Source organism: Diadema antillarum, unplaced genomic scaffold (genome assembly GCF_040938485.1).
Source record: "Diadema antillarum isolate AM-2024a unplaced genomic scaffold, OU_Dant_1.0 scf00000003, whole genome shotgun sequence".
NCBI lineage: Eukaryota > Metazoa > Echinodermata > Echinoidea > Diadematoida > Diadematidae > Diadema > Diadema antillarum.
The window spans coordinates 739,852-765,537 of record NW_027270892.1 but is presented as its reverse complement, the minus strand read 5'-3'; the positions used below and the strand labels follow the sequence as shown (position 1 = coordinate 765,537).

At 37.9% G+C, this 25,686-nt stretch overlaps 1 protein-coding gene across 4 annotated transcripts in view; it reads right to left on the bottom strand.

The window, feature by feature from the left end:
- Positions 1-13,706: 13,706 nt before the first annotated feature.
- The window catches only part of LOC139740903 (3'-5' exoribonuclease HELZ2-like), a 71,898-nt gene continuing 59,918 nt past the window's right edge, over positions 13,707-25,686 (bottom strand). For all 4 annotated transcript variants that reach the window (XM_071651523.1, XM_071651662.1, XM_071651734.1 and 1 more), the window contains 7 exons: positions 23,817-24,124; positions 21,885-22,081; positions 21,553-21,655; positions 20,575-20,802; positions 19,586-19,745; positions 17,135-17,302; positions 13,707-15,837 (listed from right to left, as the gene is read on the bottom strand). In XM_071651523.1, coding sequence (XP_071507624.1) covers positions 15,728-15,837; positions 17,135-17,302; positions 19,586-19,745; positions 20,575-20,802; positions 21,553-21,655; positions 21,885-22,081; positions 23,817-24,124 — 1,274 coding nt within the window. In that variant the 3' untranslated portion in view covers positions 13,707-15,727. The remainder of the gene's footprint in view (positions 15,838-17,134; positions 17,303-19,585; positions 19,746-20,574; positions 20,803-21,552; positions 21,656-21,884; positions 22,082-23,816; positions 24,125-25,686) is intronic.

Sequence of the window (25,686 nt, the reverse complement as noted above, 5' to 3'; positions counted from 1 at the left end):
AACAGTGATGGTTGCCCAGCACTGGGGTCATTCGATTTCAATAGGCCCCCCGACACCAATAAGGTACACAGTAGACCAATTGCACCTATTACGTAACGTATCAAAGCCAAGGCTACCCAATGATGCGTATATAGCAGCAAAGGAATGCGGGATCTTTAGATACCGTGGCCGCCGTGGCGGCTCTAACACAAGGAGACCAATCAAGGTTATACATCTGGACAGACCCAAAAGGATCGCCACAGTGAACAATGATCATGGCTCTTGCTCTTCCTTAATACGTGTCGTGACAAATCGAAACCGGTGTCAGCATGATCTAACATTCCCGTCGGTGTACTTGTGTAACCCGCGGTCACTGAATAACAAACTTGATGAATTCGAGGCTGTTATTAGGACCTGGATGTGGATTTGTGCGCCGTAAGGCTGCGTTCACATAGAAGTATTCGGTATTCGGTATTCGGTATTCGGTGTTCGGTATTCGCTATTCGAGCACCGAATACACCATCACCCGCACCGTCAACTCACCATCCCATGCAGTGAGGATTTCTTCCTCCTACATCCCAGCAAATCTTATTTACAATTTCTAAACTGCATCAGAATGTCAGTCTACATGCTTATTTTTGCTAAAGGGCAAATCCAGACCAAAAGTGTCATTATTTCATAAACGAGAGACGGTATACGCTGCAAGAAAATCGAACAAGTTCGATTCCCACTTTGCTATACTTTTCGCAGCTATTCGTACTTTCGAATAGTGCCCTCCTATGTGAACCGGTGTGAGGAAATCCTATCGTTCGATTCAAGCTATTCGCGTGCCCTCGAAAAACGAGCCCGAATACCCGAATAGTATACTTCTATGTGAACGCAGCCTAACAGAGACATGGTTCAAAGGTGATCAACCGGAATACTCCTATACGATAGGCTAGATGGTTATGCTGTCTTTACGAAATCAAGAAGTAGCAGACGAGGCGGGGGAGTAGCGATTTACGCGAAGCCCGAATTCAAGCCAGATTCTGTCGGTTTCCTACCAGTCCCATCGGAGCATGATGTGGTTTGGATACAACTCCGTCCAAGACGCTTGCCTCGTACAGTGTCGTCCATTTTCGTGGCAGCCGTATATTCACCACCGGCAAATGAAAATGAAGAGGAGCTTGTCCGATACCTGACAGATTCAGTGGATGACATAAAGGCAAGACATCCCATCGCCGGAGTCATCATACTGGGTGACCTTAATAGACTTGATATCTCGCCACTCGTCCTCGGAGAACTGCGCCAAGTCGTCAACAAGCCGCCACTCGTGGAGACGCTATATTGGATCAGATCATTACCAATATCTATCAGTGGTACAAGGAACCTCAAATATCATCTACCCTTGGGCGCGGTGGCGACCATAACGCTGTCGTATGGACGTCAAAGTCACCTATCGCCAACCAGACTAATGCTGTCACGAAGCGGTTGACCAGACCCATGAAAGACTCCTCCATTCGCGGATTCGGCACATGGATTGCGCAGCAGGACTGGGCAAATGTAGCTAAATGTGTTGAAACACAACAGAAATGCGATGCATTCTATGAGACCCTAACCCAAGGATTAGATGTCTACTTCCAAACCAGAATTGCCAAACTGTATGGGAGGGACAAGCCATGGATTACTCCACGCGTGAAATCACTGATACAGCGGAGACAAGTTGCCTTCCACAAGAACAAGAACGAGTGGAGAAAACTACGCAACAAAGTCCAACGGGAAATCGTGAGCGCCAAACTGATGTTTTATCGCGATCGCGTACAGAACCTAAAACGCGAGAACCCGTCTGACTGGTACAAATTTCTGAAAGTTATGACCTCCAAAGAGAAGAAGGAGACTATCATAACGGTCCCGGGCATCTCATCCTCAGACAAAGCCGGGATAGCCGATGCCGTCAACTGCCACTTTGCAAATATCGCTGACGATATCCCCGAACTTGATCTCTCCAGTCTTCCTGCGTTTCTTCCCTCGTCTGTGCCGATCCATCGCGTTCAACCCTGGGATGTTGAAAGGGAATTGAAGCGAATCAAGCCTGGCAAATCCGGTGGGCCAGAAGATATCCCTGCTCGGATTATTTGGACTTTTTCCGTTGAACTAGCTGAACCATTGTGCGAAGTGCTAAACTCGTCATATGAAACCTGTTACGTACGTACCACACCAATGGAAGGATGCAATTGTGTGCCCAGTTCCTAAAGAACAATCACCAGCACCTGTAGACAAACTCCGCCCTATTTCTCTAACTAACCACTTTGCAAAAATCCTTGAGCTGTTCGTCTACAGACGCGTTATGTCGGAGTTAGCTCTTCATCTTGACCCAAAGCAATACGGGGCACGTGCTGGGCATTCTACTACGCATTATTGCCTGGTTGACCTGATGGACTTCCTCTACAGGAACATGGAGACCGCCGGCCAAGAGATTACTGTTGTGTCAACTGATTTCAGCCGCGCATTTGATCGGGTCGACCATACAATCCTGGTGAGGAAACTCATAGACTTACAGCTATCCCCATCGATAATTAGATGGATCTGTGAGTTCCTCACTAGACGTAGATGTCGTGTCCGATACCAAGGAGCGTTGTCACCAAGGCAACCTGTCACAGCGGGCGTCCCACAGGGTACTCGTCTGGGTCCTGCATTGTTCCTCGCTCTGATCAATGACGCGTTGTGTGGTGATCTTGACAGCAGATTGGTGTGACAACAATCGCGTAAAGCTCACCCCAAAAAGTGCAACGTCATGAGGCTATCCTTCGGGAAACGAAGCCTCCCAGATTTCGATTTTACACTTTGCAACGAAGTGATGAACGAAGTCACGTCAGTGAAGCTCCGAGGCGTCATGATACAAAGTGACCTCAAGTGGGAATGCCATGTCCGTACTATAGTGTCGCGGGCAAACCGTCGCATGTATATGCTCCGAATGTTGAAATCATTCAACATGCCTAGTGATGATCTTGTGTCCGTGTATATTGGGTTCATTCGACCGCTTCTGGAATACGCATGCCCAGTGTGGCACTCAGGTCTCACGGTCGCACAGGCAGGTCCACTTGAACGGGTGCAGAAGAGAGCACTGAGGACCATTTTACCGCACTGCAACTACGAGGTAGCACTGGAAACAGCCCAAATCTCCAGCCTAGAAGTGAGACGTGAGGAGTTGTCTATGAAATTTGCGCAGAAATCGGCAAACTCTGTGTACTTCCAGAAATGGTTTGTGCTGAATGCGTCCTCTCGAAAACTCAGACACACAAAGCGCTACATGGAAAAAAAAATGTCGCACTAAGCGTTTCGAGAATAGTGCAATTCCTTACCTCACAAGGCTGTTGAATTCTACATCAATGTACTGGAGTAAATCATTTTGAATTGTTATCCCGGGTTAAGATTACTGACAAGTCTCTGTGTGATGAATGATGACACGCCCCTCATACTCATACTCATTCCTTACAGTTTTTTTTTTCTCTCTCTCCTTCAGCCTTTTACTTCTTTCTCTCCTTTTAACCTCCTCCTTTCAACCTCCTCCTTATTTCCTGTTCAGAAAAGGTTATCAAGGTCATAACCTCTATATTATTACCCTATGGCATAATACAAATGAGTTTTATTATGTTATTTTCTTAATGGATTGCTTTTCTGATTACGTCACTATTGGAGTCCTGAGTAAAGTTGTACATGCATATGGCTGTGTTTGTTTGTATACCTATGTGTGCACACACACATTCACGTAGTCCTTCTTTGTCTCTCCTTCTCCCTCTCTATCTTTACTAGACCCCTCTTTTACCCATTCTACCCTGTTCTTCCAATCTGCTCTACCAGGTGAAAGCTTTCATTGACTCTGTTTTTATTTTGATGGGGCCACCTTCCCTATCACGTCGCTGTATCTCCTTATCTTTACAATTTTTATATGTGCGGTCCACGATATGTATGTATTTATTCTTGTGAAAGTTAAATAGGATATAAATTTGTTATTTTCTCATTCTGCACCCCCATACAAACGTCCGTAGTAATGTATGCACATGCATAAGTCTGTGTATGTATGTATGTATGTATGTATGTGTATACCTGTATGATGTATTATATACACATCCAAAATTTGCTAGACCCTCTTTTTTTATCCAGTTTGTTTTGTCCTTCCCATCTCCCCCGGCAGGCGAAAACTTTCACTGATAATGTTATCATTTTTTATGGAGCAACTTTTCTGACTATGTTGCTGTTCATCACCGGGTATCTTTCTATTTTCCCAATATCTATTAACAAATATGTGTGGTTTATGATATGTATTTTACTGAGAAAGCTACGCAGAATATAAATATGTTATTTTTGTAACCCTGCCCCCTTATACAAAGGTTCGCACATGGTATCTGAGTACATGCAAAAGGCTGTGTATTTGTGCGTATTGTGTATACTTATATATGTATTGTACACACATACTTATTGCCTTTATCTCTCCTTCTCCCTTTATCCCTCTCGTATCTCTATACTCTACATCTCTTCCGTATATTGCTTTGAGAATCACCCCCATAAAGCTATTTTTCTTTTATAAATCTGTAATTCTGAATGGAGAAATATGACATTTTTATGTATATTTTTATGTATATTTTTGGACAGTTAGAGGAACTATTCTGTGAGTTTGATGTTGTTATTTGGATTATGTTTAAAGAAGAATGTGGGTCACGGGTATTTTTAGGGGTCGGATGAGAGTGCTAGGGTATATGTTTCATCTGATAATCTAGTCATTAGAACAAAATTTGGTTATGAAATATAAAAAAAAAAAAATCAGTTGATATAATTATATTGGGGTTGTGCAATCACATTTTTAAATTTTTAAATATTTTATTTTTGGTTATCATCAGTCATGCAAACCTGATGTTTTGTGCATTAACCGGGGGGCCAAAAGCTAAAAACAGAGGTCGAGTTGCACTCTCTCTACAAACTAAGTAGACCATGCTTATTTTCAAGTTTTTATTGTAACAAACAACATTCCACTGGTCTACCTCAAAAAATTTGTTGCGAAAGCCTCCAAATCCAAGATGGCGTCCAAGATGGCCGCCATATTTACTGAATTTGTTATTTAAATGATATAATTCGATAGAAACATCAGATTTCAACAAATGTGATGTCATATGAAAGAGAATAAAATTTTCTACAAGTTGATACCATTTTTGTGGGTTATTGTGATAAATGGATTGAGATTTTAAAGAAAAAACCTTCATTTTTTGATATTTTTCTGAAAAAAGGAAAATCATGAAAATGCTTGATTCAGCATAAATCAGAGAAAAACTGAAGGATTATTTTGAAACGTTTCAAGAATTTTGTTTGACATATAATTAATATTTGGAGAAAATTAGGGGTCAACACCATTTTTGGTTTAGGAGTTATAATGTCTCAAACTTGAAAACTCACTATGTAAAAATGGCCACTTTAGTTGTGACCAACACCTTGTTGTTCGTAAAAAAGTCTGCGCGCGCTAAGACTGCTACACGCACCACTGACACTGGCGCTTGAAGCAGTGCCAGTGGTGCGTGTAGTAGTCTTGACAAATGCAGACTTTTTCTTTGATAGACAAGGGTTTGTGCCTGCAAACTAACTTTTCATACCAAGTGGTAGCTCAGGTGATACTGATCGCTATTATTTCAAAGTAGATTGTTCTGAAGCAGATGAGATGAAGCAAAAAAAAAAAAATTCAAATAGAGGTAGTAGCTTGAAACGTGGCACCAATCTTGTTATTGATAGTTAAGACAGAATTTAGATCAACCGCTCAAAAAAAAAACACTCAAGATGACAGCCATCAAAGTTGACATAGTGTATTGCGCCAAATTAAATGTATTATTTCGTTTTTGATACAAATTTGTCTGTTGTGCTATCTTAAACCGTCTTAAGTTTTTATGGACATATTTTTTAAAGTTTTTACTCTTGATGTGAGGAGTGAATAACAGAAAACGGTGAATTTAGAGTAAAATTGGAGTGACTTTTGAGTGAAAATGTTCTTTTTCACTCATTTTAGAGTGACCTTAGGCAGAGCTTCACACTAACTTTTATATTTGGTGGCCCAAAGGCAAATATCCGACCTTTTTTGGTGGCCCGATCAGGCCACCAAATTCTTCATTTCTGACATTTTGGTGGCCCGACGTGCGTTTTTTGTGGCCCCGGACCACCGGACCACCGTTAGTGTCGAGCCCTGCCTTTATAGGGATCACTCGTCACTCTTCGAGTGATCCCCGAGGTCACTCTAAAATCACTCTCGAGTGATCCTGATATCTAATATAGGAAAGCATCTACCAATGGCATAAGTTCAGATCAATTGTGACACTATAACCCACATGAAATCAGCCTAAAAACAATGTAAGAAAAATCTGATAACGGAAAATACAGTTTCAGCATGCTTATTTGTGAATGTGAATATACAGCACGAATAATCAATTTGGACAATTTTATTCGAACTATATACTGAAAAGTAATTTCGCACAACACATTTAAGAGCAAAGTTGAGAAATTGCCGCCATGTCGGATTTTTTTTTTTTTTTTTTTTTGGGGGGGGGGGGGGGTCGGATCAGAAGGGCTTTCAAGGACATCTACGGATCAGACATTATTACACATAAACCATCATCATTCACGTTTCCACAACAGCAGAGTAACATACAAGTAAAAAAGCATATCTTTGATACAGAAGCATTTCTTTTTTATCAAATATTGGGCCTTACCCAAACACTGGAATGAGCTCCACCCCCCCCCCCAAAAAAAAGACCCTCAATAAGGTTTACACTAGTACAATATCGTTCGGATGTATAGATACATGTAATAGACAGCAATATAAGAAGATTAAAAAAGCATATCAAATTATAAGTTATAAGTTGAGATTTAACTTTGACGCAACACACTAAAGGTATTGTTTATCACATTCGATTTATATGTGCAGGTTAGTTGTATTACAAAACATTCTACCATGTAAAAAAATTATAATAAAGCCTAAAACATACGGAGATATCACCATTTCTTTTCAAGAAACCATAACCATGATAACTGTTGACATAAAAAAAAACATTCTTATCAGATCTATTTAGTATATCTAACAATATTTAGCATTAATTATACTGATTTAAGTTTGTACATTAATCCCTAACTCACAGTTTAGAACTAGTTTGAGGAATTAAGTAAAGCTGGGTTTTTGTTTTACTTGCACAATGGTAAATAATGCCTTGAACGACAACCTCGATTAATTACCGCCATCTTGAATTTTGTGTGGATACTATTTTTATCGCTAAATATTACACATTGGCAAAATTTGTGCCAAAAATTAAGCTCCTATCTCTTTTTGGAATATACTTTCTGTTCAATCTTATCTGCCGCAGAACAATCTACTATGATGAAATGCTACAGTAATAGCGACCAGCGTCACCTAGCACTTGGCATGAAAAGTTAGTTTGCAGGTACTTGCAAGTCATTAGACCATTACAGTATTACATGTGACCATGTAAACACATTGTAAGCAAAATCTATAATGCATAAATATAATTTTTTTTTTCAAGTTTTAGATGTTAACTTGTCAACAGTGTATGATATTACCTGTAATTCCAGAAATATGAATTATATCTCAATCTCAGTAAATCTCAATCTCAATCGCAGGTTTCAAAATAATTCTTCAGTTCTTCTTTGATAAATAGGCCTACTAAATCATGCATTTTTACATTTCTTCCTTTTTTTCAAAACAATATAAAAATATGGATCCCCCCCCCCCCCAAAAAAGAGAGAAGCAAACAACCCCCCCCCAATTTATCACAATACACAGCTAAAGTGGTATCAACTTTTAGAAAGTTTTACGCTCCTTCATATGACATCAAATTTGTTGCAATCCAATGTCTCTATCAAATTTTATGTTTGAAATGTTAATTTCAATAAAATGGCGGCCCTGTTGGACCGCATCTGTACTTTGCAACAAATCTACTGAGGTGTACTTACGGAACATTGCTTAGTATGCTTAATATTATGTATGGTCTTGTTTATAGAGAGAGTGGAACTCGAAAAGTAAGCACGATCTTGGATTTGACCCTCTGTGACGTCTTTGGGAACAGATGCGTGTAAATAACATATTATGTAAAATGGGATTTCAAGTTTGAGACATTATAACTCCTGAACCAAATACAATACTGACCTCTAATTTTCCCCAAATATTGATTATATGGGAAAGATGTTAATTTCTGCATGGTTTTCATAAATATTTTAAATTTTATTTTTTTTAACTTTTTAGAGAAATATTCATGGTGCATTCTGAAAATGTCTCCATAAATACCTAACATGGTTTGAAATGGCATTAAAATGTTCAGAATATATAAAAACCATATAAATAGACAGCAAAACAGACAAAATTGTATCAAAATCGAAATGATACATTTACTTTGGCGCAATACACTCTGTCAGCTTTGATGGCCTGCAATCTTGAATTTTTTGAGTGATTGATCCAAATTTTGTTTTAAACTTTCTATAGCAAGATTGTTTCAAGCTTCTACCTCTATTTGAAAGATATTTTTTGCTTCGTCTCATCTGCTTCAGAACAATCTACTTAGAAATAATAGCAATCAGCGTCACCTGAGCTACCACTTGGTATGAAAAGTTAGTTTGCAGGCACAAACCCTTGTTTGTCAAAGAAAAAGTCTGCGTTTGCAAGACTACTACACGCACCACCGGCACTGCTACAAGCGCCAGTGGCAGTGGTGCATGTAGTAGTCTTGGCGCGCGCAGGCTTTTTCTACGACCAACAAGGTCTTGTCACAACTAAAGTGGCCATTTTTACATAGTGAGTTTTCAAGTTTGAGACATTATAACTCCTGAACCGAAAACGGTGCTGACCCCTAATTTTCTCCAAATATTAATTATATGTCAAACAAATTTTTTGAAACGTTTCAAGATAATCCTTCAATCTTTCTCTGATTTATGCTGAATCAAGCATTTTCATGATTTTCCTTTTTTCAGAAAAATATCAAAAAATGAAGGTTTTTTCCTTAAAATCTCAATCCAATTATCACAAGAACCCACAAAAATGGTATCAACTTGTAGACAATTTTATTCTCTTTCACATGACATCAAATTTGTTGAAATCTGATGTTTCACTCAAATTCTATCTTTCAAATAACAAATTTAGTAAATATGGCGGCCATCTTGGACGCCATCTTGGATTTGGAGGCTTTCGCAACAATTTTTTTGAGGTAGACCAGTGGAATGTTGTTTGTTACAATAAAAACTTGAAAATAAGCATGGTCTACTTAGTTTGTAGAGAGAGTGCAACTCACTCGTTAAGTAAGCGACTTTTTGGGGTTTGGCCCTCCGGTTACATGATGTTTTGTAGTTTTATTGGAGTAGAGGCAAACCAGCCGTCACAGTATTTTCATTTAGTTCTGCTTGTTTTGACAAATGTGGAATATGTTCTTATCTTGCATGATATGTTATATCGGATAATGCTCAACTTATTGATATGCATACTTATGATATTTTCCCACTCAATTCTATCACACGTGCAAATGCTTTACTCTGTAACCGTCTGAATGTTTGAATTTGTATGTATATATTTTATGTGAATTATTATACGCAATTTAGCCCTCGGGCTACGAGATGTGATATGAATAAATAAACATTTCAATAAATAAATGAATAATAAAATTTGTATTGAATGTATTTCTTTCCTATCGACCTTTCAGCAAGTTCTTTCATGTTCAATTCACCCCTAACAGTATGAATGTTACATTTAGGAAATAGCCTTATCCCAGAATAACTTAGGGGTCCTATACGTCCAAATCCATATTGATCCATTTTGATTCCATTCCTATAGTTCCTCGTGTCCATATCATAAGTTGCCACAATGGGGTCAGCTGTAGATAGACCTATTTCACCAAAGGGTTATATCTCCGATTTTGCTGGTTGTCAAGGTCATGCTTCATCCACTAATTCTGTCCGTATTCAAGATGTTCACGCATGCATACTCTGTAATGTAGCAGCGGCTAAAATCGTGTATGAATAAATTGTAAATGCATGTGTCTGAAAGTAGGGTTATGAAGAGCTATTAGCTAGTATGAGTAAAAAAAATCACATTTCGAGGTATATTAACTTTGCATATTGAAACAGCCGAGTAACTACAAAGAATAAAAGCAACAACGAAAAAGACTTGCCCATACTTTGTAATTGTTTGCTTATCGTGAATTTGACAGCGGTGCTGATGCGAATTTGAATGCGTTGCACTTGCATTTTCTTTTAATGCCCTTTTTACACCCTTGTGTGAGAAACTCCTGAAATCGCATGCTGATGAAATTAGATTGAATGAACTAGGTACCTTTTTGAATGTCGATCTCGGTGATCATATGATTCACTCGAACTTGAATGCCCGCATCATTAAATCGGTGTTATTATCTACTGAAACGTCTGGTATTCCGAAAATAAAACTTTGCAACCTATTGACAAATTGCCCTACATCTACGTAAATAAGTACTGAATTGATCAGTGTTCTAGTAGTAGCCATGATAAAAAATTCATGGGCGTATACATACTTTTTTTTTACATTTTTTTAATCATGGCTACACACTGTACTACTAAATCACTGATCAATTCAGTGCTTATTTACGTCGATGTAGGGCAATTTGTCAATCAGTTGCAATGAAAACATCTCGGCGGAAGAATTTCATGAATTTGGAAGATATGAGACTATTGATGATTCTGTGGATGTTGTAAAATATTTTAATACATACTTTACAACAACTGGAGAAGACATCGCTCAAGATTTCCCAACACTGATAAATATATATATATTTTTAAATCAATATAATACACATGCTATGTTTTTTACTCCCACCACTAGGTATGAGGTTATTGATATTGTATCTGGTTAGATAAAGTGCAGGTTACGATGACATAAGCAATGAATATGACTTTAAAAGGCGTTATAATTTTTATTGCGGATCCTTTGGTGCATACAAGTGTATTTACAATTCGCCAATATATATTATTTTGTTGAGTAGTTTGCTTCCGGAACAAATTAAAAGAGCTAAAATTATTCTTATATTTAAGAATGGAGGTAATTTAGATGTTATACGGCTATTTCTTTTTTATCTTGTTTGTAAAAAATTTTAAGAGAAAATTATGTATAAAAGAACGACGAATTTTTTAGGATGCATTGTGTTTTTACAGACTCCCAGTTTGGTTTTTGAGAAAAGCACAGCACCTGTCATGCTCTGTTGAATTTTGTTGATAAAGTAGCACACACTTCAGATAATCACTCTCATTTGATCGGTATCATCCAAGGCTTCTCCAAGGCCTTCGACACAATTAACCACGATACATTATATTACTTTCTAAGGGGTCTAGAGCAATTACTCCAGACCCTTCCCCTGACCCTAATCGTAATCCTCAAACTAATCCTAATCTGAACCTAATCCTAACCCTAATCCAGAATTTAACCCTAACCGTAATTTTTACTCTAACCTTATCACTAACCAGTAATTAGAGGGGGGGGGGGGGGTGGTAACTGTCCTCTTGGAGTAATTGCCCAAATATACTTTATAAGTTGTCCCACCACCATACGACATAGGCGGGAAGGCCTCGGAGATTCAGGGGTTATCTAACTGATCGTAAACAATGTTTTTTTTTTTTTTTTTTTTTTTAAGAATCATAACTCTGACATGAGAATTTTTAATTGTGGCACACCACAAACACCACAAGGTTGTTTATTGTACATCCTGTTGGAAAAAAAAAAAGTGAATATAAAGTTTGAATTGAATTGAATTTGAAAGCTGGATTTAGCCATATTAGATATTGTTTATCATGATTTAAAACAATGTTGCTGTGATGTAACATACTTGTAATGTCCATACCGCTTAGGAATTTGCTTCTCTTATTATATTACCCTCTTAAAAAGCAGAACATCTATAGCTATTGCCTTCAAAGCAGTGTAAATTGTGGCCCACAAGTATACACTACATCAATGTGTTCGACACACTCTTACATACAATGTACTTGCTTTCTGGCCTATCACTTGATGACTTTAATATGTGGGTTTTATCAATGTGTCTGTTTGTGTGTTTACCTATCCAAAATATGGAGAAGAGCAAAACATTTTTGGTCTCAGTTTCCCTTAACAACATGTTTTGATCAGTGATTGTGTTTGTGCCACATTTTCCATGGGGAGATGTGCAGTTTTTAGGAGATATCAAAAATGGTTAGGCAGTGTTGGTTACCATGGTTACACTTGAAAAAAAAATCCAATTGTAAACATATGGTATGTCAATGGTATAGTCAATAGTAAACAGTACACAGTATTTAAATTGTATTTCAATGGTGAATGCTCGCTGATAAACAGTATTTCATTTATGGACTCAACTGGCAAACTGTGTTTAAATGACACTTTAATGGTGAATGGGGAATGGTGTTTCATTAATGGACTTGACTGGTAAACAATGTTTCAGTGATTTTTAACTAGATCATCTGTGACTACCTTACACAAGGAATTCAGATTGTCTCACGTCTGAATAATGTCATTCAAAAGACACAGCAGTAGACAAATCATATGAAGCTAAACTTGCATCAGTTTATTCCGGTCAATCATCAAGCTTTAAGCAGCTGTCCTGTGATACCAATGTACCAGCAATAAATCCTATGACAACTGTAACAAAATAGAATTAAATATATTATGACACAATGTAGAGCATGATCATTCAATGTATCAAAATTTATGTACATGACACACTATAAACATACACAATTTGGACCCTTGTATTAACCCGTTAAGGACGAGTCCCGAGTATACTCGGGCAGGGGTCTATTGGAAATGCGTGTTGTAGCAAAATCAGTCCGTCCTCAATGGGTTAATTACTCTTGTCATAAGACTATACCTCGTGATAACTTTGTGTCATTATATGTACAAGAATTGTATTCACAAGTCTGTTACACTTGTATTTAATACAATTAATCATTTCATGACTGCTTGTACTCTCATACCCGAGAGGGGGTTGAAAGAGTTAATAAATTATACAAAATAACATTCTACCATCATTCAAGTGTACAAACCACATCAAACTTGTTGCAAACTCTTTGTTAAACTCAAAATGATTATTACAAGTACAATTATTCCACTTGTTTGACTGACTTGATGTGAATGCAAATAATTTAAATGCATACTCTTGTCATGTTAAGCAGACATTGTTGAATGCCACGGAAACATCTGGCATCTTGTGCTGATTATCATATAAAGTGTGTTAAAACAGGATATAATACACTGTAACTGTTAAAATTTGAATGATGTCAGCATCATGACAAAGTGCTTTAGTTTAATTATATACATGTACTTATGACTAGATATATTACACAATTTTCATAATTATGTAATGGATGTAAACTACAAGCGCTGCACTGCCACATTCTTATAAATCCAGTATATGCCAGCACCCAGGAGGGCAGAGGTATAAATTATCAATACCTTATATCTATCAGAATTAAAGCTCACATACCCAAGTAGAAATATGATAGCACGAGAAGTTGCATTATTGTAATGAGCATTTACTTTTCAAAGGAATACACCTTGTCAAATGAATTTCTGACTACATGTATATCAAGGTTATACAGGAAGCAAAGAATTTGCATTCTTGAATAACTTGTCACATAATATCATAAACTACACTGCAATAATAAGATTTTTTTTGTTGTTGCATTTTTTTTTTTTTGGGGGGGGGGGGGGGGGCACTTATGTACTGAAATTCCTAAGACAGAGAGAAAGAAAAGATGTCATCTCTGTGAATTTAATTATTTCAAAAGTACATCTGCTGAGTGAATGCATGGAAAATCTACACAAACTCTCAAAGTTATCTACTTCTTCAAGGAAATATACATGATTCAGCAAAACTGAAGAACAAATAAGGGAGAGGAGTTTGAAAAATATTTCAATCTCTTCTTGGGCAAGCCAAATAGAAATTTGTTATCAAACACAAACAGGTATGTCATTCTCAGAAAAACCTGCTTTCTACAGACAAAGCTGAGGTTTGAAGAGGTTCACACAAATTTTTCACATGTAATAAGATTCTGACATACAGACCTCTTCAGAAAGGCACAGCTGGATGGGCACTTTCTGTACTTGACTGTTATTGAATTCTTTTCAAATGTTGGATTTCTGAGAAGGCATACATTTGATTAAGCTCAAATGTCCCTGCATCTCTCGTTGGTTAGAAACAGTGAATGTGATTGCACATTCATATGTATCACACACTTGTACATCCACTGTAAATACTTTAGTAAAAATCGGGTTATATCAAAGAGCATTTTGCTAATGACAGATGTGCAATTGGTTTACATAATCTGTTATGCATGCAGTGTGTAAAGACCTCTTAAACTTACTCAAAATTATGTCAAACATACAGCTTTCCTTCTCCAAGATACATTGTAATTAAAACATAGTCTCATATAACTGGCTTTCTTTATCATTAATTGAACAAAGCATAGACTGAAGTGATATATTAAATCTTATGCACAGACAGCACACAAAGGTACAGTGTATACAAAGTACAGAGGTTTAATGCCGCTATTTACAGGCAAGTCACACTGTAAAAAGTGCTACGTACACAACATTATGCTAGTACCCTGGAAATTTCTTCAAGTACATTTTTTTATAATAGTAATACAAATCTTTCGTCTCGTCAAAGCTACTGAATATACATACTCTAGGAAACAAAATTCACAGCATCACCACTTTTGTCCATAAATACAGCATTTTTTTTTCACAGAGCAAGAGAAGAGCAATCATGGTCTCATCAATGACAATATCAAAATATAATCTACATAAGCAAACATAAAATATCCTCACGTGTTTTCAGATTTTCTAAAAATATTCACAGATGAGATTTGTCCTATTTTGCTGCCTGCAGCTCAACATATATCTGAACTTTTCACATATTTTTCTTAATGTCTATTTGGAAACATATCAAACACATGTTGTATAAAGTACACTGGCAATATAAGATTTCAAGTATTGTAATCATAGCTGTATTATACATCAAGGGTTGAGATTTTTCTACAACACTGTTGTTCAAAACGTGGGACACAATTCATTCACATATTCTTCCTGAAAGTCCCAATTACCCTTAAATAGTGCTTCAAGATATCCATCTTTGCAACAAAGGAAATAAAATTGAATGTCTGCTTTATAAATTATCCTTAAATCAAAATTAAAACAAAAATCACATGCAACTTACTGTAAAAAAATAATCCATAAAACCATAAATGACTATCACACCTGTGACACTATATGGGTATATCATCCATTGTAATTACAAAGCATGTTCACAAACACTGACAAAGAAAATAGAAGCACTAGGAGAGTGCAAACCCATTCAAAGGTCAGCAAGTAATGCTAAGAACTGTACACTTATCCCCTCAAAAATATCCTGGATCCAGATCATGATCCCGATCACCACCTAAAGCTAAATTACCTGCTCCTACGATACCACAATGGACCCATCCTGAAAACTGTATAAAGATCTTCTCTTGACTTTTTCAGTAATATTTCTTACAGGCAAATAAATGAACAAAACCAGGAAAAACACTGCTTCCTTAGTAGAGGTTTAAAAAAAAAAAGAAAGGTATGAATTCTGAGCTCAAAGCAGGAAAAGGCAGTCTGCCCTGTGGCTCATCTGTGCTGTCAGGCAGCTTGGTGTGCAAGCTGCTATAGCCCTGGGCTTTCTACCTTGCGGGGTGATACCTAGGAACGCTCTGGCAAGAACTCACGAGCCTCTTTCAAACAGCCCGTGTTCCTGTAGATGTTGATCATTTTTCTCCACTGTTCATGCGTCTGGAGAAGATGCATGTTGCCTGGTGATAAGACAATCCCAGTGAGGCACCAATGTTAAAACAAGCATAATTATTTATGATTACAAAATATAATTCATAACTGCTCATGAACAAAAACAAAAGAATATAATTTACGAGTTAATCGAAACACATAGTACTTTGCTGTAATGAAGACTCTATACCACATTATCATCTTCAGTACAGAAATATTCACATGTGGAAAACAAACAAACAAAACACTGAAAACACCAAAAACCCAGAACAGCAATAACAAAACAGAAGCCAATGTATCAAGGGATCAGAGTAAAATTTCAGATGTTGTGAGGCAACATGGGGTGTGTTAGTGGCTGAACAACCTACACCTTCATATTTACTGCATATCATGGACACTTGCTGAGCATTTGGACTAACATAGAAACTAGAACAAATAACTCCATCATGCAGTTGACTTGGATGCCTCCACCTTGTCATGCAATTTCACAAGTACTGTCTCTTTTTTTCCACAGTGTTTCAACCCATCATACTAATATGAATGATAGCATGATAGAATAATGCTACTGGTTGTTATTTTTCTTTTTCAAGGGAAAGTATTCCACAAAGACGGCTAATTATGAGCAAACTTTCTCTCCCAGACTTTGTATCAAACTTTGATAGAACAAGTGCTCCAGAGTTTTCATGATGTAACAATCTAGACAGAAAGTAATGATTTATCAAAATGAATATCTTATCCTTATTGGACTTTCCTGGCAAAAATTACACAGACAGGAAATGGCACTTGTCAGCTAAAGATTAGCAAACTTAGACCTTGACCTTTCACCTAGTCATTTCACTATAATTACCATTGAACTTTACTAGCTGAACTTACGGCTGGAAAATGACAATTTTGGCCAAAGTGCAGTGACTTGTCATGAAAGAATAATTGTCTACTTTATATATACATGCACATGTATGTCCTTCCTGCCAAATTATATTTTCCATCATTCACAACTAGCGCAATCAATGGCTAGAAAGCATTTTTTTTCACCAAAGTTCAGTGGTCCTGAGGGATATTATCTCAAATCTAATCAGTGTATTTACAACTCATGCTGCATACCTGGACCAAGTATCAAGAAATATTGCCATTGCTGATGCCGAAGTCATGCAAGCAAAGTGTGGGACATATGAACACAGGCAGCAGACAATCCTAAGGCACAATGACTCCAGCACCCTCTGGGGAAAGAGACCTAACGCTTTGTGTTTCAAATGCCAGACAAAATGAGAATAGACACACAGACACACAGACAACAGAGGGAAAATTTTGCCTTCGGTGCAAACTTACCAACAATGATGAGGCCTCTCTTAGCTCGAGTGAGGGCAACATTCATCTGGTTCTCATCATTAATGAAGCCCAGGTGCTTGCGCTGCCATCCCTTGCTGGGCCATTGCTCAATCTCAATGCGTGGCATAGAGCGGACTGTGGACAGGATCACATAGTCCCATTCGCTCCCTGTCCAGCAGGAAAAAAAAAAAAAAATGCACCAAATACAAATTTCCAAAACACTGCAGGTACAGTAGCTCCTAGCAATCTCGTGTCAAAATAGTTGACTGTTTAAAAATTCATCTTCATGTACATAAGTAGATGAAATTCTTCTTCAGCTTCACTGGGACATTTGAAACAAAATGTGTTCAGGCATGATATCACACATCAGTTCCTGTGACAGTGCTTGGAAGTTACACTGGAAGAATAATTCCACTCCTATAACGATATATCTTCTCATGCTTATTTAAGTTTGATACTACTGTACAACATACAGATTGTTTCCCCTTTCCCGTAAGTCCTGGGATATGTTTTCAACCACAAACGCAAGTCATATTTAAAGGAATCATGCCCATGTGTCTAAAAATTCGAGTTTTCTTGTCATAACCAACTATGATTAGGATTATGTAGACTCAAAAGATAGAAACCTGGATAAACACTTACATGCATCTTGATATTTCTGCTGACTTAGTTTACTAATGCAAATAGATTTATTTACATTTTTCCTTCTGAGAACCTAACAAGCTATTCTGTCCTCCTTACATACTCCTCATAAAGTGCATTTTCACATTCATTATCTACATTACTTTGCATACATTCGTTGTTGTAATGCTGGGCAAACTTTAGGCAAGTTAGTAAAGTTGTGTGGAACAATCTCTGAGAAAAAGGCAAGCACAATTTTTTTTTTCTTTTTGGTACAGTATGTTTGTAAACCAGTCAGTCCCCCTCCCTCGGTATAACACTTACATACTGTACACAATGAACTCAGTTCATCCTGGGAGGTGTTTATGATCATTAAACACAACCTTAATTATTCGTTTCTAAAAAGTGAGTTGCATTAATGGAAAAGGATTCCCCATTGATGATAGGCACACAGTCATCACACTCATCAGGTTGTGTAAACTGCAATAAATCAGTGCATGCTGTCACTGGTTATAGCGTCAAAATCTACCTGTGACCAAATTTCTACTTAACTACTAGTTCCAAAAGTAGTGGTGGCAACAGTAGTGGTTTATTTTCTTCATGCACAATTTATTTTGCTCTATAAGCATAACATCCTCTTTCAGTTTCTAAACTTTTTTTTTTTTTTTTTTGGGGGGGGGGGTTTGGTTTGGTTTCGTTTGGTTTGGTTTATTTCTGCATTTTCTTTCTCCAAATACAATGACAAATGAAAACAAAGTGATACAGGGTATGCGAAGTATGCAAAAATAAAAGAAGGAGAGTTTAACAATTTCATAACAACATCTATTAGTAATGACATATGAATCAAAACAATGTATTAAGAAATACTGTATTCATGGACAAAGGAGAAATCAATACAGGAGACTGTCCTCATAAGCAGAGTTTGACGTGGATGAGGCCCTATCTATATGTGACCCGCTACAACAAAATGATCCTAAAGTCGGGCGAGGTCGATTATTTGAAAATTGCATGACACAATTCCCTAATCTTTCTGCTTTAAATTGATATACAACACGTCTTATAAAAATAATCGGCTGCGGAGATATCGATGTTTAAAAGAGAGCATGTCAAGACTTGTGGGAAATCACTGTTTCGAGAAAAGCGCCCTAAAAGTTCTCCTTGCGACGCAATCACAATCAAGAGACACGCAAGTCAGTATTCACCTCCGGACAATAGAAGTTAAGCCCTAGCAACCCCCGAAATGCTCATTCAAACACAGCGTCGGCGGTCTCCTCACCGACCAATCAGTGACCAGGATGTCAGGAGAAGCGGCTAGGCATAGCTCAACCCGCCCGCACGCACCAGTCGACTGGGCAGAGTGCGAGCTTCACGCTTCGGTTAGCGGCAAGCAGCAAACTGACCAATGAGAGCACTCTGGTCGTTGTTAGGGGCGGAGCCTATGTGTGGCGCTCAATCCAAATGTTCGAACCAGTTTCTGCTTCGTTGAAACGCCAAAAAAACATGGCCCAGAAAAACGCTATTTTTTGGTCTTTCCTTTCATCATTTTGCTTCAAAATTTCGACAGATGATAGAAGACATGTCAGACTCTAATAATATGTCAAATTCAGAAAATCGTAAGTTTTGACCAATTTTGATGCTCTAACTTCAAAGTCGATTTGCACGGCTTCGACCGTGCGCGACTTTAGGACCATTTTGTTGTAGCGGGTCACATATTATGTAATATAAACATAATACAACACCAATTATATATCTACTCATAAAACTCTTATTCTTAGTATTATACAAAACACATTTTCTTCAGTCTTTGCTTAATTTGATGAGATAACTAACCTTGACTCTTCACGACAGTGCTGACCCTGATGTTACTGAAAGGCGCTCCCATGGTTTTGAGTTCATCTGTCAAGTGAGCACACTGGAGCCGATACTGTGATAGGACCACAATACTTTCCGCTTTGGCACCATGGTGGACCATCTCGCGAACAATCCTCCGCTATAGATTCAGAACACATAGATAAAAATTGCTCCATTCACAAATAAAACAGCTTTTTTTTTTCTTTTTCAGACAAATTTGAGACTTAACTAAAGGAGAATATGATGATGCTTTACTTCCACTTTCACCTCCAAGGAGTAAAGAAAATGTGAATTACATATACCATTATTACTGAATACAGCCTTCATTGTACCAAAGAATTTAACATACACTGTTAAACCTTGTGAAGTTTGTTGGGATATTTCAGCAAAATGTGAATTTGACTTTATCCAATCCTTGAGCACACATCAAAATATAAAAGAATGCTTCCATTCAAAATTGTTCACCAACTAACCTATCTGGATCAGAAGAGCTGATCACAAATGATGTATTTGGTAGAAAACAAAGACAGAGTTTGTTACTAATGCTGGGGAACACAATCATGTACTCTGAACAACACGACGCATTCTGCACGTAGAGGAAATCCTGTACTGTGTTTTGGTAGCAGAATTGCAAAGAAGTGTTTTGGAGCCTGTTAGGTTTTATGTTGGGATGCCATTAAGATTGTATGGGAAGGCCTGAATCTATCTCCACAGAGAGATAACAGCTACAAAAAGGAGCCACAAAAGTAAATACTATCAGAGGCCGAACCCAGGCTTCTGCCTGAAAAGATATGTGTAATAGGGTACGTAAAATAATATCTCTAAATTCTGAATTGAACTCATGTGAAAGGTACGATGAAAGAGGATGATTTGAAACTGCTGACGTTAAAAACTTTTGAACTTATTGTATCAATCTTTTCACCATTTATGACAAAACATTCAATCAGTTTATCATTTCAAATACTCACAACATGTTTAATCTCCATGGGATTGCCTTTGGACATCTCACTTCCCTCGTCTGACTTCACCGATAGGGTTTCCTCTCGGCCACTGACATGGCAGAAGACACGGGGTGTGTCCCCTCTATTTGGCCAAATTCTCCACAATGGGTCTCTGGAGCGTTCAGTCACTGACCTATCCGTCTGTAGCTTGTTGTCGTAGAATGCCGACGATGGAAATTCACAGATCCTCCGGTGCTGAAAATGTACATAATAAACCACATGGCACTGGGTCACAGGGTAATGCATTCAGATACAAAAGTAGAAGTAGAATATTACAGATAAGCACACTTCTTTGGCTTGTTATTCATCTATAACTTGCCAGATGGAGCATGCTGAATGGTTCTATTCATACCACAAATAATGGTCTAATTCTCTGTTTTAACAGAAGCCTTTCAAACTAGAGAAGCAGCAAAAACATCAGGGAATTGTCCCCCATTAAAACAGTCCCTGCTAAATGTTGCTCAGACGTGGTCATCAACTGCAGGGAGCTTGTAATCAATAATACAGTGGACTCCTGCTATAACGAAGCTTAGTCCTCGGGACCAGCAGTTTCCTCTCATTATTTCAAAAATTTGTTATAACCGAACAAATAAACAATAAAAAGGAACAGAGTGGATAACGTTGCAGCCCGAATTTTTACTTCGTTGTAACCAGAATTTGGCTATAACCATGTTTGTTATAATGGGAGTACACTGTAATAATTATCACCATCACTACCCATCATAAGTATTATTAACGTGATCACAATGATCATCACTGTAACTATCACCATGAGAAGTAGAAACTTCACATTCAGTGACATCATCATCATCAGCAGCATCAGCATCATCATCTCTATCGTCATTACAGTCATCATCCTTGTTATCGTTATGTCACAATCATCAACATCACCAATGATAATCTGTATCAAAGGGGTAAGACCCTGATGAGATAAAAAAGCCATACCATTCTGTACTGGATGGTCAACATCTTAGCCTTGTCCTTGTACTTCTCCAAGAGAGAGACATCCATTCCAAGAGCCTTTGCATTGGGCTCTGTGATGATGGACCTGAATTTAAACATGAAAGTCACATATAGCCAATTAGGAATACTCACATTGTTTCCCTTTGTAAATTTGACTGATATCTGAAACAATTACAGTTGTACTTGTGTGAATTACTTCTAATCAAATTTGTTTCTACAGAGATAAATGACAAGAATCTTGCTGACTGGAAGTAATCGTGTCAAGGACTTGGGCTGGGAATGGTTTTGAGTTAAGTGCCCCTCAAAGCTCATACCTCAGCTGCTTGTGATCACCGATCAGCACCACCTGTTTTGGCTTGTTGAAGACAAGCGGGATCATCGTTTCTGGCTCGCTGCACATTCCAGCTTCATCAACGATGACCTGCATGGCCGAGGTGAAGGTTCGAATGCGGAACCCCCCAGACACATTACACGTACACAGCACAATGTCATGTTGCTGGAGCTCTTCCCTCTGGGTATAAAAAAAATAAATAAAAAATCAGACTTGAATGACAGTACTCATTTCCCAAATCCTGTCTAACAGAAGCTCTTTGTTCATCATACCAGCAATACATGTATTTCGTGTTCAGACTCACAAGAACAACTTCACACCCATACCAGTGATCTGTCTTGTAGTTAGGAGAGCTACACTAATCAAATCCTGGTTTGTTTGTTTGTTTGTTTGTTTGCTCATTTTCCATCTGAGAAGATGGCTGGAGAGCCCATATTCAGCTACGTTAAGCTGGTCTTCCATGGGGTCCAGTTGGATGTGAGGTGGGACCACTTCACCGGGTGAAACACCCTGCTCTTTGCGATGTGTGCAATTGCCAGGCCCATATTTTGAAAAAAAAAAAAAATCTTTAACCCATTGAAGACAGGTCCCGAGTATACTTGGGCATGTGTCTACGGGAAATGCGTGTTGTAGCAAAATCGGCCTGTCCTCAAAGGATTAATAGTTTGGTCTGACGTACCGTATGTATCAGCCTGAAGCAAAGTGTCATATCTTCCTTATGCCACCATTGAATAGTCCTAACTTATTACAATGTAGGTTCACCAAGTTCAGCATCATCCTTCTTGAATTTGTGCTGCTGAAGATGACCATCAACTCTTCCAGTTGATCACTTCATGGTAATAAATGCAAAAAAAAAAATTATGAAAAGGTATTTCAGGGTATTCAGGCCCTGCTCTAGCCACCACGCCCCCCCTCCATGGGACCCAACCAGTTGGTCGAAATCAAACGTGAACAAAATTACCCACAACGCATGACAGACACAGGATGGTGTATAATGCAACTGGTATAGGACGAGCTCCAAAGACTGAGTCAAAGGAGTGTCTTTTGAAGTGAACTGATGCACTCTAAAGTATATACATACAAAGAGGGATTTAGCACTCCATGACGACCAGAATGAATGTATTGTTTCACTCTCTATATACATGTACTTGGTATGCTCATTCTTAACACCATGCAGAAGAATCAATGCTATGCAGTACCATTAGTTTTCAACATATTTGTAAGCTTTTCGTGTTTCATATGCCTCACGGGAACAAAATGGAAGAAACATTGTAAGACCATTCCCCCCAATAAAAAAACAAACAAACAAACATGGGTCTCAAAAAATTATCAAAACACTACTGTAACTTTCTTTCATGCTTTCAAGTGTCAAACATAGACAGAAGAAATATAACTTCTTCAGAATACACACAATCAAATTTCAATTTTCTTGACCTAAATCATGTCCTTCTCAGGCTTACCAAAAAAATGACCAAGTAAGTTTTTGTGGGTGCTGTGATACACAGTTGCATTTGTACTTTGCATCTCCTGCCCCTGTGCATGACATCTTGAAAGTTCGGTCGAGAATTATTGTTCATCCATTTTACAAAAAGAGATGAATATGCTGATTTCAACAATTTGACCAAATTCCATCTTGAAGTCTAATGTGATTCATGTGATTACAACATCAGGTAAATATCAAAGTCTCCCAACGAGTGTGACACATGCAATCAACTCTAGAAAGAGAATGACATCCACATGGTTTAATGCTTACACAAAGGAAATACATACAATCTTTTAAAAAGAGAAAAAGATAAGATGAGTTTGTTCAAGCATGACATGATAAAGCTTATTGTTATTGCAGAGCTTTCTTTCTCACACATGAATTTAGGGGACTATAGAGAATGGACCAGAGAGACAGGAATTGTGGTGTTACCATTGCTGCAGACAGAGTGGCTTTGTAATCCTTGACGGTGTCTTTGTAAGCCTGGGACGTGTCTTTGACGCTCTTCAGCAAGTTGGGGAGTTTTCGCTCAAATGAGAGGATCTGTCTGGCGTAGGGCTTTCCTTCCTCTCGAATTTTGTAGTGTAGAGCAATGTCTGCCAGATCTGGGGGCATGTCGGCCTCATTCTTTGACCTCTTTGCCACATAGCCAGGTGCCCCTGGAATTGGGAATGCCTTGCGCTCGATGATCTCGCCGTAGACACGAACGATTGAGACAGTCTGGAATGTCTTCAAGTATCCTGTTATGATTGTTATCACATGGACAATGTCAGTCATGATGCAGGGTGAATCTACGAGTATTATATTTGTATAGTACTAGACATTACACAGCTTGTCCAAGATATCTTTGAAATGAGAAAGAACAAATCTTTAAAATTTTAAAGCATTTTGATATAGGAAATATTAATAAAGTCAGGGTGACTTCCAACTTTGTAAAAGATGGATCATGAGGGTTACATTTGCTTTAGCATGCACTGCATGTGACCGCCCAGTTCAAAACCCACAAAAAGTTGCAGATTATAAGATTCCTAAAATGGACCAAATTAGGTCAATTGGCTTGAGTGACTAAAGGTTTTAAAGTTTATCTTAGCTGGGAGAGTCATCTTCACTACTCTACTTTTTGTCAAAATGTGACGGTTTGAAACAAAACCAAAAGCTAGATACAGAACAGTTTTTCCAAACCATATTGTTTTTCAACAGGCGCCGATTTCTCTGAGATTTTCAAAGATACCTCTGCGCAGCAAGCTCAAGTGACCCTAGTCTTTAAATCCTCTTTCTCCCTTTTCTATTAAACTGCACCTCTTAACCCTGTATTATTCTTATCACTTTTTGAATGGGTTTGGATGATCAAATTTAACATCATTTTAAAGCTTAGAATTTACTCTCTTATGTGTAAACTAGATATATCGCTACGGCGACTGATATGCCTCCGCCATAATGCATGGTTCTCCTAATAGGTCTATAGTACAATGTCTTAAAATGACATGTTTGCCACAAATGTGCTGAATGTTCACTTTCCTAGACCTAGGTTCAATTGGATGAATGATTAAAATGTCAGAGTGCAGGTATTTGGGGAACTGTTGATTTTTACTTGACTTTTGACCCTTTTATAAGTTTATGCATTGAGTAATTTTCAAGGTATTGAGAAAAAGTATAATTTCAGTATCAAATGGGGAAATAGCATTATCTAAACCTGGCCTTTGACCTTTGACCTCACAGTTCCAAAGAGAATCACTGTTAGGTTGAACATGCATAAATATGTAAGTTTCATGATGATACCTTGAGTTACTTTTGAGATATGGAGGAAAAAGTGCAATTCAACTCTTTCACTTGACCTTTGACCTTTTGACCTTCGACCTTTTGGCAAGAAACTTCCCACAGAATATATATCGGGTAATACATGCATACATCAAGTTAAAAAAACAAACAAACAAACCTTCAGGCATTCCATAAATATAAGGAAAGTAGTGATATTTTGAGGAGTTGACCTTGACCTTTGACCCCCTAACCTTTGAACCATGACCCCCAACTTCCCTAGATAATCACTGCCTATTGGAACAAGCATATATACTAAGTTCCATGAAGATACCTTGAACCATTTGCGAGATACGGAGAAAAACATGAATTTTCAACCTTTTTTCCCTACAAAATAACCTGTGACCTTTGACCTTTGACCCTGTGACCCTAAAATCCAAACAAAGTATTATCCCCCCAGGATATACACTCATACCTAGTTTGATGTAAAACCACCACACGGTTCTTGAGATATCGACAAAAACAAAACGGACGGACGTACGGACGG